General features: G+C 38.2%; 1 protein-coding gene across 1 annotated transcript in view; it reads right to left on the minus strand.

Annotated features, from left to right (window-relative positions):
• Positions 1 to 15248, minus strand: part of SORCS2 (sortilin related VPS10 domain containing receptor 2) — a 559300-nt gene that overhangs the window by 377239 nt on the left and 166813 nt on the right. Inside the window, 1 exon segment of the mRNA XM_027686434.1 lies at positions 724 to 791. Coding sequence (XP_027542235.1) covers positions 724 to 791 — 68 coding nt within the window.

Raw genomic sequence — 15248 nt, forward strand, 5'->3', positions numbered from 1 at the left:
AAGATTTATACAGATACACATGAAAAATCAGAGTACAAAAAGCCCCCTTAGCAAAACAAAACTAACACTTGAGAAGATTACCAGTATGATTAGTATAACATAGATTTACCTTAGCCCTGGTTTTGTGCTGATATACACCTGAGCGTGCAATCTGTGCACACACAGAGGCAAGAAGCATATTGATACCTTAATTCACCAATGTTATGGGAATGAGAGTCAATCAGAAATTTATTTGGATTACTACTTATTCCCAGTTGTCATAAAACACAATATAACCTACACTGGTAGCACATTTCATCCAGACAATCATGATTGCTTCCAAAGCAGGATTATTTACTAACCTTAGTACAGTACTCGAGCAGCAACAACTCCCAACAGACACATCCCAACAGAACAACCATTCCAAACTTTGTATGTAAATTTGATGCAAAATTTCTAGGAAAATGAAAATCATGGCATCCTGCAAAGTGGCATCAAGAAGGTTCCTTATATTCTCTATCACTGTTCATATCTTCTGTTAAAACTCATTTCAAACTCTTTCTTATTGACATACAGGAACTACATTGAAGGAAGAGAAGGAGTAAGAGCTGATGACAATCTGGATAATACTACATTACCATCAGTCAGCTACCAACTCAACTCAGCAGCAGTCTGGAAAATGAAGAGATGGATCTATTCTGAGAACAGCAGGGGGGAAGGTTATAGAAAAAGCAGAGAACTTACCTCCACAAAGAGCTCTCCAGCACTTTCCCCATGTCAGTATGATAATACTTGGTAAGGATCAGGATCACCTAAAGGAAAATGAGAATACATATTTAAATATGTAAACTGATATAAGATACAGAAGTAGATCATAGGCAGCATTATTTTGGGGAACACAAAAGTGAGGCTTCTGAAAATCTGAATGGTATTTCACCTCAATTTTTACCTGTTAACAGTTTTGCTTTTAGACTGGCTTTTTCCTTTCTCTTTCTGGAGAGAGTGATTTCAGAATTTGAAGTTTTCTGCAAACCTGGTGACTTTGTGAAAGATTGCCCGTTTCACATGAGCGGTGGAGTTGGAACAGTCACATAAATACCACCACACACATGACACCCCCCAAGCAATCCTTATGACTTTCTCAGCAGGAAGAACCAATCTGGTTGCTAGTTTAAATTTAGGAGGCAATTCTACAGAAACAATTATTTTTTTAATCCAAAGTGTTAAAAAATGGTGATTAACTTTGATTATCCAGATAACAAACACAAAAAAAATTAGCTCTGGTGTTCCCTACAAGATCAGAAATGCAACTTTCATGGTTATCATCATCATTTCTTGAAGTATCACATTTTTCCCTTCGTGAACCAGCTCTGTGCTCTGTAAATTTCTCATCTGCATCACCAACAGCCAATAAAATACATGAACAAATTTCATAGACAAAACATCTATGACAAACCCAATGAAAAGAGTCAGCAAGAAACACTTTCCATCCGCTCAATATCTGACAAATTCCCTGGTTAAACAACGTAAAGCACTAGTCCATGAGCAGTGTATCAAGCTGAATGCTATGGTTTGCATGTATACCCTTTAAAGACTTCCTTCACCTGCTGCCATATTAGTGGTTCTTAGACCCATGTTCCCATAACAATCCCACAGAGGAAGAACAGGAAGAAACATCTGGCTCCTCACACAGCTATAGGCTTCCTTTCATGTGGGGTCAACCCCAGGCTCCAACAGTTTGGAGCGAGCTGTTATTTAACTGGCACTGCCTCTGCTTCTGACCCCCAGGTGAAATCTGCAGCAAACAGCAACTGTAGGCACTCACTTTGATTATTCAGATAATTAATATGCCGATGATACATTTATGCTGCAGTCTCTGTGTGCTGGAGCTTGCGAGAGAACAGAATTCCAGACCATGGATGTTATTACATGGTACTTTGGAAATAACACAGTATTTTACAGAACTGAGCTATAATACCAGTCTCACTCAGGGTTATCTAAACCTAATAAATTCACAACACGTATTCTTTGATGTAAATTGATATAAGTAAAAACAAAACCAATCTATAATTCACAAATAGTATTATTCCCTTCTATTCTCAAGAGAGCCACAATCTACCAAGACCACTTTGTTGGGATTCGATTATTTATAAAAATAAAGATTTAGTTTAAAACGAAGCAAAAAAAAAAAAAAGAAAAATCTTTGTAATAGGTTACTACAAGACTTACAAAGCCAAGAGAAAGAACTAATTCCCAAAGGAGAGAGTATCTATGGATGAGATTATTGGCTACAGCCCAAGCACACTCCATCAGGTCAGCTATTTATTCTATTGTCAGTGTCTTAACTACAGCTTTTTGCTGGTGCTTGCAATTAAGAAGAAAGGGAAAGAAATTTCACTACTGGGAGCATCTATTGGCTTCAATTATTAAGGAAGAAGTTTCAGACTCTGCTTTTCCAAACAACTGAAATTCCTCTTAGGCCACAAAAATTGACCTGGGAGGTTTTTTTAAGAGATACAAGGATGCATACTTGGTACATGAAAATAAAGAAGAAAAACCTAAAGATATAAGAGATCACATTCTGTTTCCTTCCATTCATGCAAAAATGGAGACTGAATCCTGAACTTGGTGAGCCAACTTTTCTCACCCCTGTAAATCCCACAATCATTAAAATTCAGATGATTTTCAGCAATATATGTTGGAGTCACCATGCCACAAGCTAATCTTGATGTTTCATTCCTGAATTAAACTGGTTAAAATCACACACAGAAAATCCTATTGGGTTTTGCTCTGAATATAACCTGCATGGGAGCATCAACAAAGCACCTTCCAGGTAAGCCATTTCTGTAACTCAGCACCTGTTGGAAGTGTTAAATACTTTCAGGCTCATTGCACTGCTGGTTAGCTGGAGTTCATCGAGGGCGTGCACACACCAAATCAGAAAGCCACAGTTGTTCCACACACTTCAACTGAATGGCTTTCAGGTAACTGCAAACTGCATTGGGGAGCAGCCACAAGCAGGGAAACAGCCTCTTGACACTGCAGGATTGGTGCCTTAATCTGAGTCACAGCTCTGAAAAACAGATGCTGGTACTTTCCAATCTCACTAGTAAATTAACTGAAAAATTAAAATACCTTATTTTGCATTTTGGAAGTGGAAAGAATGACTTAGTAGGGAAAACAAAGCCATAATGAGCCATCTTTGAATTCTTGAACACCATTAGCAGATTCCTGTCGCAACTTAAGAAGTTTGAGGCTGCTGGGGAGCTGACACCATTTCAACTATGCCAGTGGATTTCATCCCAGTATCCAAAAAACAGAGGTCAGCTACTTAACAGATTTTACAACACTGTCCTCTGGATTGTAGGCATCTTTCCAGGTGAGCATCCTAATCATAACAGTACTTTTTCTAAATTAATAAACAGATACAAAGAACAGAAGGAATTATTTCACAGTGAAGCACAAAGGCCTTCAGGATGTCTGGATTTTATGCAGCATTTTTAAGAGCAGAACCCTGTTTCACTGATTTCATTTTAATGAGACTCCATAATTACAAGCATTTTACAGGCTGGATGGAAGCCAGTGGTTCATACACATGGCTCTCCTAGTGAAAGCACTTGGGTGGCCTTTAGATGGGAAGAGGCCTGAGGCACAACAGCAACTGAGCAATGATCAAGGATAGGATTCTTAACCAGCTCATACTACCAATCAGTCATGGACAGCTAAAATAAATTTAACTTTTCTCTGTTATTACTTTACAGCTAAAATAAATCTAGGCGATGGAGGAGAATTAGATTTACCAGATCCTTTATTTACAGATGGGTTACCTAGAAATCTCTGACCCATCCAGATTCCCAGAGACTTGTGAAACCATTTTAACCCATTGAATCTTAAATTCACTCACAATTCTTTTGAGTTAGCTCCCAGAGTATGACAGAGGGGGTAACAGTAACTTACTGTTCCATGCTAGGGATCTATGAACACATGATGGTGCTTCTGGACAAAAATACCTAAAGCGAAAAAAGAAAGTGAAAACTTCTAGCTTTACCAAAGCCTTTGCCCTCTCCATAAAGCCAGAGTAGGCCCATATTTCTGCATATGTGCAAGGTATAGAAGATCAATCCCTCAAGATTCCAAAAATCACATGCAATGTGCATTGGAAGTAAGTTTTCAGTGGGAATAATAACTGTAGTTCTGGTCAAGGTGTCTAGGCTGGGCATTCAGAAATTTCTCTACCTCATCTATTTTTGGGGTGGGGCAGGGGGTTGTTTGCACAGATTTTGATTCTCCCATGCCATTCTCCTGCTTCCATAACTTAGTTCCTGCCTGTGTGAATTCTCACTGTTACAGCAGTCACAGCTCAAAACTGTTCTCCAAACAAAAGCATCGAAGCAGTTTCTGACACAAAATCCTTTCTGGATGTAGGCCTGTCTTCAGGAGTGCACTGGGTTTACAGTGAATGACAGACCACAAAAACAAATGGAAAATTCCACAGATATTATTACCTATTAATAATTTAAGTTAGAATGATCTATGTTTATCCCCTCCTTTTCTGTTGCTCTCCTCTGAAAATGTTTTGCAGCAACTCTGGACCAAAAAGAGCAAAATTTCACTTTACAGAACACAATGTGCTTTTAATCATTTCCTAATATAACTTTGGGTTTAAAGAAGCCCATTTTAATCCTCTCTTTTCATCACCATGTCAGCTAGGAGGGCTGAGAAAGAAAAAAGGAACAAATTCTTGATCTTTCCAGGTGTTTATATTTTATCTTTGGGTCTTTTTCCTTTTCTGTGAAGGATTTGCTAAGATCCTTCTCTTTTTGATAAACATAAACTTGTGGAAATTTCTTTTTCACCCCATGCTCCCTCCATGACGTTTTGTTGTGGTTTTTTTTCCATGAACTATTCTCTCTTTTTCTATCTCCATGTAGATTCTTTCAGATTAAGTTTTATTTGACCCCTACCATTTGTGATTTGAAGTAATTATTTTTTTTGGCATCTATTCAGAACTTGAATAGCAAAAGTCTCATACTTTCAAATGCGTAATTGCAAGTATGATGGCAAGTTTTTGTGTTTTCCCAAGTTTATTAGAAGGTGAGAGCATGCTGTAAATACTTCTGGGCAGCCAGAGCTACCAGGAAAATAAATTGCTCAGACAGACTCAAGTTCCTGCAAACTTTTTAGCATCTGTTTAATTTAATTCAAGTGAATGAACCCACTGAAATCCAAAGAAGTGTTTATGAGAGTCACTTGAACAGGTACTTAATGCTCTGTGTGACGGGAACATAAGCTGTTTTGCTCAAGAACACAGCCCCACTCACCTTTTCAGCTATTTAACTGTAACTATGCCACTGTGCACCACAACTATTTTGGGGAGATCAAGAGTTTCTAGGCACAGCCAATTAATTTGTCACCACCACCCCCTGTACTTCCCAGACTTTCTTGACAACTAATAATCAAAAACCTCCCTAACAAATCATAGGCAACCACCTACTGCTCCAATCCCTCAAGCCACTTCTGCTTTTGCAGCAGCAGGCTCTTCAATCATCACACTAAGGCTGGCATTACTTTTCACATTTCTTATTTAAAACAAAGACTTTTATGAGGAAAAATAAAACTCCAGAGATTATTAATATGAAGGTATAATACCACAAGGGTATTATATGGAGCAACTGCCATACTACTATTAACAACTACATCATATTTTGATTATGCTGGGAAAACTGTAAACAGAAAAAAAAGGTTTTAGGTTTACTCTGTTGCAGCATTATGATGGAAGGTGAAAAAGCAGACATTAAGACCATTACTAAAGCTATTAAGAATTCACTGTATAAGTTTCTACTCCTCCCTGGTAATAAAGTTCTTAAAAGCAACCCATGATTTAACATTAAATACTTGAAGAATTAGATTTATAATTCTTCCAAATAAATTGTATTGGCAGACAAGAGAACTTAGTCCATATGAAGTCAGTCACTGGACCAGTGCACTTGTCTTAAGCATAAGTAATAATTCTGTACAGTGAATTTATTCATAATTCAAAGCAAGACACAATAATGGCTCAATTTGTGTTCTCTAGGAGGTATTTCCCTCCACAAGAGCTGAAAAAGTGCATAGTCTTGAAAGCAGTAGTTGTGATTGCTTCTGGATTCAAAACCATTTTAAATATAGTACTTTACACATTTACTTCACACATTGACACTGAAAACATTTATTCAGAATAGTAACTTTAAAATATCAAATATATTTAATCCACTATCTAGCACACAACAGGATTATATTCTGTTAGCACTGTATAAACACAGGAGAAAAAGATGGCCTGATGCTTTCAGGAGCTTACAGTTCCAGTTCAGAACACTTCACATCATCAACTGATGTCACGTTTTCAGTGCAAGCTCCTAAGAAAATTATGTTTATGTGATGACACTCCATATACACTGTGTGTGTATATACATATATATATATATATATATATGGGTTTGGCTCCTTATCCCTACCTTTTAATTCTAAATCCACTGATTGATTTCAATCATATTTAACAGAGAGATAGATAACCATATGGCTGAAGCAGCCATACCAGTTCATACCACAGGTCCATCCAGAACAGCAGTAAACAAAAAAAACCCTCCAAAAATTATAAGAATGGGGAGTGCATATAAATAAAGATGCTTCCCAAATATATTTTCCAGTCTTCAGTAATTTGCAACTCAGGCAGTTGGGCTGTTACTTCAGTTTTTAGCAGTTGGCTGCTGGGATAAGCACAGGCTTCTATGTGGTACTGCCCGACCCACCCACACAACAACAGAGACTCTTCAGAATGGAACTGGCAATGGTCAGTCCTCAAAAATCAAAGCACATGTAAAACTGGTCAGCCAACCTGGACTGCTGGTACTCGAGCACATTCATGTTGCTGCTCCTCTCTAGAACCATGAGGTGCAGGTCCAAGGTTTCTGGGCACGCTGCAGATGCAGAGCAATGGGAACTCGGTTCAAAAGCCACAGAATTACAAGACTCAAAATTCTACATTAAATCTGCAGCTTGGGAAACTGTCTCACATTTTAACTACTTTTTCAATTAAACTTCCTGTTCTTTTTCAAACAGCCTAAACCAATGTCACCTCTGACACAAAAATCTCCAGTTTTCTGTCATTGCCTTTTTCTACACTGCCAGCGCAATTTTTAAGTTTCAATATTTAACATATTATTTGATAAGCTCTTAAAACCACATTTGCAAACATGCCAAGAGAATAAATTTCTAAAGCATGAAGCAAGAATTTTTTTCCTAGTCTGTCTAGTCTACTAATTGTAAATTTTTCTGAAATACAGACTAGCTTTACTTACCTCCTCTAGTAATATAATGTAAATTGAATTAACAATACTTCCTGCAGAACCAAACCTATTGTGTGAATATTCTTTTTCATTCCCATGAAAATTCAAGAGGAAGCAGAGCTAACATCCAAAGACAACACATGTAAAACATCTTTAGTCTCTTCCAGATATTTCAGGAATCCAATATTATGGATAGGCAGTTCACCTTTGTCATCAATATTACACAGCTATTCACTACCAGAAAAGAAAAATCAGATTTTAAGTGCTGTTTGTGAAATATTCCCAGTCTATCGTGCAGCGTTACTGCCCAATGGTAAAATATAAAAATTGAAAATGAGCTTCTCATCTGCAACATTAAATCCTTTTTCAAGGCTGGAGCTTTTTTTTTTTTAACATTACCATAAAAATAATTACACTCTTTATTTCAAAAAAGAAGTTATTATGCAAGACATATGGAAACATCTGTAGAGGATACCACAAGCTGAGAAGACCATTCCTTTGACGCAGGGCTGTTGGCAGATTTGTTCATACTGGTTACTCTCCCTCACAGCTGCTCTGTCTTCACCAGAACCACAGCATTAAATATCACTGTACTAAATAACATCATATTTATCAGAGGTTGCATCAACCTCAAAATAACATTCAATTATCTCTGAAATGGCTTATGGTGTTCAAATAAGACCTAATTACCTATCATAAAGAGGCTTTATAAAGACTGTACATGGGAGCAAAGACTTTGATATTGCATCAAGATCAGCCAAAGAGCCACAAATATTTAATATCCTTCTTTATCATGAATAAGGACTGAACTTTATACTTCCTGAATATTGCAGGTGCCTGACTTTATTTTTTATAAATGAGAAAGATAAACATGGGAACATGATCTACAGAGGGGAACATGAGCACACTCCTACCTGGAAGGGGTTCCACCAGGGCAAACATACTGAAGATCAAGGCTGTTCTAGTATATAGACAGAGTGATGCTCATTAATATTTCAGTCAGAAAACCAGAGACACAGTAGATGTAGATACAAAACTTGTTTCACACCTTTTGAAATATGGAGTGTGCGTGTTGCACATGCAGAGGGATACTTTAAAATAAGCAGAGTTAAGGTAAAAATCAGGGCTGGACAATGACACAAAAGAAAGTGAAGGGGATTTAAAAAAAAAAAAAATTCAAGGTTGCCTAGTAAAACATGAATAACACAAAACAGATCTAAGCTGATACTCCAAGTGCTGTCTAAAAAAACATCCTCCAGTCCCCCAGCTTGATCACCCTTCCAGTGAGGGATGCCCAGGTGCCTCTCTGAGCAAGGACCATTCACTCCCCATTTTTGCACAAGGACAGGCAGGGCCCAACACACCTGCTTTTACTGGGTGGAATTTGGTCTCTTTATGATTGCCTTTCATTTTAACTGTTTCACCTCTACTTATCTTGCAGAACAATCCATTCCAGAAGTACCAACACACCGCCCCTAGTGTAGTGTGAGAGGGAACCATTCCCACTCAAATGCCAAGCCTGTCTGCTCCCTGTGGCCACATTTGGAACAAATTTGGAACACCTCAAACGACATTAACTGAATTCAGCTACTGTAAAATACTGGGAAGGACCCCCTTTGAGAGGAAGAAGGATGAAAGCACATTTATCTTCAGCATTATCCCTGAAGCAGCAGAACTTCATATCTGTGCCAACAGAAAGGGCGTAAAGGAGCCACAGGAACATCCAAGTGGGTTAGGAGACTATTAGAAAGGGCTTGGGAGCAGTTGGGAAAATTGGTCAGGGGCCAAATATGTCAAAGAAAACACTGGAAGGGACCAAGGGAGTGCTGGAGAGTTCTCCACATTCAGTCTGAAGCCAAACCAGAAGGTTTCCAATCTGTGAGCCCTGAATTTTCGCCAGCTTTTTGTATTTCCTCACCCAGCCTCTGCCCTAGGTGTCCATTACTTTAAGAGCCACAGAGACATTAAAGCTAAGTGGAATTATATAGCATTATCTGTGGAAAAAAACCCAGCTATTTCACCAGGCCACATCATTTTGGATCCCCGCCTAATGGCGTCCTGTCACACGGACACTGTGCTTTGGTTTAACCAGTATGAAGAATATCAGCACAACTGGTCATCTTCGAGCTGGGTTTCAAATCAGCCTCACTTTCAATCTTAAGCCTCTAATACATTTTAAATGACCTTCAGATCAAGCAGATACAAGTAGGAAAAGATCATAGGCCCTGATAAATGAGGTCTATATTTCTTTATTTTACCCCAGTAAAGACTTAGGCATTTGACAGATTCTTTGGAGACAGCTTTTGCATGTCAGTATTCAACCAGCTGTGGGTAGGGCTGCAAAGCAGTTTCAGTAACAAACTCTCAATATGGAATTCTCCCCCTTAAAGATGGATGTTTTACATGCTTGGTTTCTCCCTTGTGATCCCAGATTGTTTTAGAAACATGTGAAGTACTTCTTTCTTCACATTATGAGCACTACTATTTTCTATTTTCATAGATATAAGGATAGGTACAACAGTTAAGCAGCACATGAATTGGAAGGAAAATATTTTTAGTTCATGCCTAGAACACTCCTAAACAGTTCTCTCTAACACTTACACCTTCTCACATCTCTTTTCTGTAGAAACACAGTAATTTCAGGCTTCTCGCATCCCCTTGACATAAGGTAGCAGTACTGTCTATTTTACAGGTGGAGGCAGAGATGTATCACTCTGATTTCTCCCCCCTAACTTTAGGATGGACCAGCCCCTAGGAACAGAGACAGATACTTCTGGAGATCAGGTTTGCCTGTTTAGATCAGAACAGTCCCTTGGAAGTACTTTGTTTCCTACTGATTTGTCATCACGCTGAGGACCTATGCTTCCAGCTTGACCCCCTCAGACAGACTGGATGAATCCATGCTCAAAGCAGTCACATAAGAAGTTCAGACAGAGCAGATAACAGCATATAAACAGAGGACAAACCGAGAAGCAGCATCAACAGACGTGGTATAAATTCTGTGTGCCTGACCTTAAGGATCTTCTGTTCCAATACATGATGTTTCCAGACCCAATTCTCACATCCACTCAAGAGCACTTCCCCCGATGCTGTTACCAATGACGTACAGCAACCCACGGGCACTGCAGAGCCAGCAGGTCCGCAGTACTTACTGCTTCTAAAGCACCAGTGTCCCATCTGATGCTTAATATAAGCTGTGCCACAGAGGCAACACTTTCCATGTGGAAAAATATTCATTTTTTCCCCTCACCTGCCTTTCCACCAAGGAATAAATGAAAATCTAAGGAAAGAGTTGAAGAAACTTATGCAAATATATATATATACATATATATATACACAGATAGATAGAAGGTGCAGCAAACTTGTAAATACTAAAAAACCCCACATTTCATTTCTTAAAAACAGTAGGTATGACTAGGATGTGTTTCATACCAAGGTACTTCAGAACAGAACTTTATCCTATTAGTTAAAAATTCTGTACAGTGTACATGACATTTACTGTTGTCCTTCATTATATTGAGCATCTCTCTGGAACTGCTATTTATTTTCCAATCTTTTTATCTAATGAGTTTGTTCTATATTTGAACTGTAAATGCCTGTCTCTATTTATATTCTTTTTCTGAAACTTAGAGCATAGCCTGCTCTGTTTACCAGTCAACAGTCTTTTTCTTATGGAAATTACCTTATCCCAAAACAAAAAAAAAAGTCTGAACCTTTTAATTCTTTCAAATTGTTTTTCTCAAGTTTGGGGTTTAAATGATACCATGACAGAAAGACACTAATACCCAGAGAACAGAGGCTACAGCCCAAACCCAGTGGCAGTTTTTCAGCTCAATGTTGTCTAACAGCCAGATGTTTTGGGGGGTTCCTCCCCACCCTTTCATACCCATGCATTTATTTGGAGTCTGATCCAAAGTCTAAACCAATGGGAATCTCAATTAAGCCCATTCTAAACACAGTAAATCAGATCCTGAAATTTGTTACATGAAGAGAATGATCCAATTTTGATAAAACCAGTATTTGCAAGTCTCATAGATTCTGTGCACAGGAAAAACAACCATGTTGTATTTTCCACAAAATGCATGTAATTGTACAAGTTCATGACTTTAAATGTCAAGTTATAAGGGACATGAGGCTAATTAAAGAGAATAGCTACAGTTAAACTTAATGATGCAAGTTTTTTATCATATAGTGTGAACTTACACTTCTGAAGATCTCTCTAAATAGAGATTTCTTAAAGTAAAAGTTCACTCCCAGTGTACAAGTAAGCAGAAGTACTCTACTAGAAATTACCTCAGACCTATTACATCAATCCCTGACTGCCTACATATATTTGTTGTTATTTTTTTAAATACTGTATTTTGCAAGAATTTGACAAGATTAGAGGCCACAGGAAAAATACATCACCCATACATCTAAAAGAACAGGCAAATCCTTTAATTTTCCCAACCTAGGAACAAAAAATATCTTTTCATTAGCACAGAAGGAATTCTCCAACCTCTCCCAAGCCCATCATCTTCTTAGAGAGGACAGCAGACCTGGATTTTTCAACAGCACGTAGAAGGGGAAAGACGCTTTCAATGCAGCCCAAGAAACAGCTATAGAAGTTTACTTTGTAGACACAATAAAATGAATAAAACATTCATTCAGGATTACTCAGCTACCTCCTGAAGACAGAAGCATGTCAAAACTGATCAAGGTTTAGTGGAAAAACAAAACAAAACAAAAAACACCACATAAATAAATAAATAAATAAATAAATACATTCTCTTCCCTGCCAATTCTTCAGTGAACTGCCTTTCTCCCAGTGGAAGACCAGTGACATTTCTTTAGGAAATGCAGGTCAAAAAAGAGGAAGCAAATGTTTATTTGACTTTCAATAGTGAATCATGTGAATGGTAACCCAATGAAAACTCTTGAGCACAATATAGGAAAAATATAGATCAAAATGGCTAAGACTTTCTTTCCGAGACTGTAAATGAGCAAGGACAGTATATTACCATATTAATTAATTAATACAGCATCCTTATTACTGCTATATGAAGAAAGAAATTATAAATGTTAAAGTTCAGTGCTGGGAGACATTAACTCAGCCCAGGGATTTCCTACCTATATTCACAAACCACCCAGCTCAGAGTGCTACCCACAGAAACCTCAGCAATTTCAAGGGCATTGATCCCTATCAGGAGGGAAAGAAATCAAGTCCCCTCCACATTCCTTAGTCCAGAGAAGGTAAAAGCATCCTTTAATCTCTGTGACAACAAATAGATAGAAATTCACTTAAGTGGCATCTTTTTGTAGCTTCCTTATCCCTTCCCCAAGTCATAACACAAGTAGCCTGAAGTGCATTTCTCAGGGAGGAGACATAACATATACCACTCTTAATCAGTTCTACTAATTAACTAAGGCACAACATATGATGATCAAAAAATTTTTGAACAAAAGAAAGAAGAGGTCAGAGTATGGATACAAAACACAGGGGACTACAGTGAAGAAACAGAAATTATCAGATAGTTGGAAATAACGCAAGTTCTCCATGAATAAAATAAAAAGGCAGTAAATGTGCTACCAGAGAAACGCATCAACCAGGAAAGGGAAAACAGATGCTCAAACATGTCAGTTCAGTTCTTTGGTTCCTATCCAACTCGAGCAGTGTCCATTTTCTCAGCAGGCAAAGCTATTTGGAGAAATGTCAGTCCCTAAGAAATATTTACTCCTCAGTGCCTGAAGAGAAATATCTTAGGGAAATATGCAGGGTCTCTGTTCACAGCTCAGGCAAATCTTTGTTTTGGTTTTAGTATCCTGATACCTGGGGCAAGAACACTGGGGCAAGCCACCAATTGTGACTGTGCATGACTGGCTCATATGAACAAGGACTGAGAGACCTGCAAAATGAGGTCCTAACTCACCAGACCCAGGAGCAGAGTTATGACTAATAAGAAGCTTATTAGTCATAATGAGTTTGTAAAATGTATTTGTGTGCAAAACCAAGACTAGCTGCTAACTCTTTCTTTTCTTTAGAAAATGAAAAAAGCAACTTACATACTCCTCCCCCCAAAAATCAATGCATTATAGATACATTCCTCTGGATCTGTTTTTAATTATTAATCACCATTCATCTTTGCAGTGATTTTTATGGTTCTTTCACATTGATATACTAGAGACAAGGGTCTATCCCACTTCAGCTAGAAGAGGGGTAGGGAGATGGACAAAAGTAAAAAGGATGGAGGAATCAGCAAGCCTCTAAGACAGTTAAGTTTCAGAAGATTATGCTGTTTAAAATTTTGTTTTCAACACCAAAGGAAAAAGACAGAAGTAAAAAATTAAGTAACTGCCGGGAGCTAAATGTTTCCTATTCAGAATGCTTTGAATTGAGCTGCAAATCCATGGAAATAAATATTTCTTAAAGGAATTGCAACTACAACCCTAATTCCAGTAACGTTCAATACAGTGAAATATAACGGTCCTCGTAGCAGGCAATGGCAGATAATGATCACAAAAGCTAAATGTTTTCTGGCTAAATTCATAATGAATCCAGGTGGATAAAGGCTATGAAGTAAGTGTTTACTAGGATAGCAAACAAGGTAATTCTTTCCCGAACTAAAAAGAAATTGAGGAAAACTAAAAAAAAATTTTGCTTCCTGGCAGTGGTTCCTTTTTACTGTAAAGTGAATGATTTCTGTATGTAGTTATCTCAGACAGCTTGAAAGGCATTTTGTAGTCTAGCTTTTAGATTCCCTAAACTGTAGGTTCTAGCCCTAAGATCTACCTGTAGTATAGCTTACCCTAACACTCTTTGTATTTTGTGTAAGATCCTGTGATTGTTCCTGAAGGTTTGTGTGTCGGAAACAGGCATGACATACTGATTTATTCTAAATGATTACTTTGATGTTTTGCTTTTATATTGGGAAGAGAAGACAGGGACGAAATTCCCATGGTCAAGACTGTCTACGACACAGGGCTAAGGAGAAGATGGTCTCTCAAATAGAGCAGCAACAATCCTGAACAGAGGAAATGGCCCTCATATAGCACAAAACACAATCACATTTTTCAAAAGGCTCCCTTTATGGAGACATGGTAAGCCAGAGATCTAAATCTTTGCATGCATTACCTCAGGCACTGCCTCATCCCAGGCTGTGGCTCTCCTCAACTCCCTGAAAGAATTTTCTCTGGTTGAGGGGTGCACTTGGGGCACATGGGACTGCAACTAGAGTCAAGCATGTGTGCAGGAGAAAAAGGGATCTCTCCTCTAGCAAAGAGTCCCAGTATTTATTTATGCAGCCAACCAGGTAATGATGACTTATTTCTTGAGTAAATTTATCTGCCTTCAATCTCCAGCTATGGGATCTTGTCATGTTCTTGTATAGAAGATTAAAAAAACCCTGCTGACAAATATATTCTCCATAAATAAGTACTTATACAAAGTAATCACATTACCTCTTGACATTTTCTCTTTGATAAGATTAATGACTGACCTCCCTACAACTCATCCCACAAAGCTGATTTTCCAGCATCTGGATCATTTTCTGCGAGTCCTCTCCTCATTGATTATCTTCAGAGTATACCTCCAGAATCGAGGACACTTCTGAGGTGAGGACACCAGATCTAAACAGCAGCAGCTACCAGAGGCAAAGGCAAGTTAATTTTCCAACTTGTACTAGATATGCCCTTTATAGACTGACCACAAACAGCTTACAGGAACCTCATCACAGGTTTCCACCAACAGTGATTCTGGGATAAGCCAGCACAGTGCTGCTATTGGAGAGCTAAGTTAAAATATTCTGTTCTTCTAAAAGGGAAAGACCACTTGGCAAGCATGCCTAATAAAATCAGGGCATGCAGAGGAGGGACTAAAAGAATGCAAATACATAAAAAAATAATCAGCATTTTTCAAGCACTCCAGGTTCTCCCTAAGAATCCAAGAACTTTCCAAGCCCAGACATT

Source organism: Neopelma chrysocephalum, unplaced genomic scaffold, assembly GCF_003984885.1.
Source record: "Neopelma chrysocephalum unplaced genomic scaffold, ASM398488v2 Primary Assembly neopelma1_71, whole genome shotgun sequence".
NCBI lineage: Eukaryota > Metazoa > Chordata > Aves > Passeriformes > Pipridae > Neopelma > Neopelma chrysocephalum.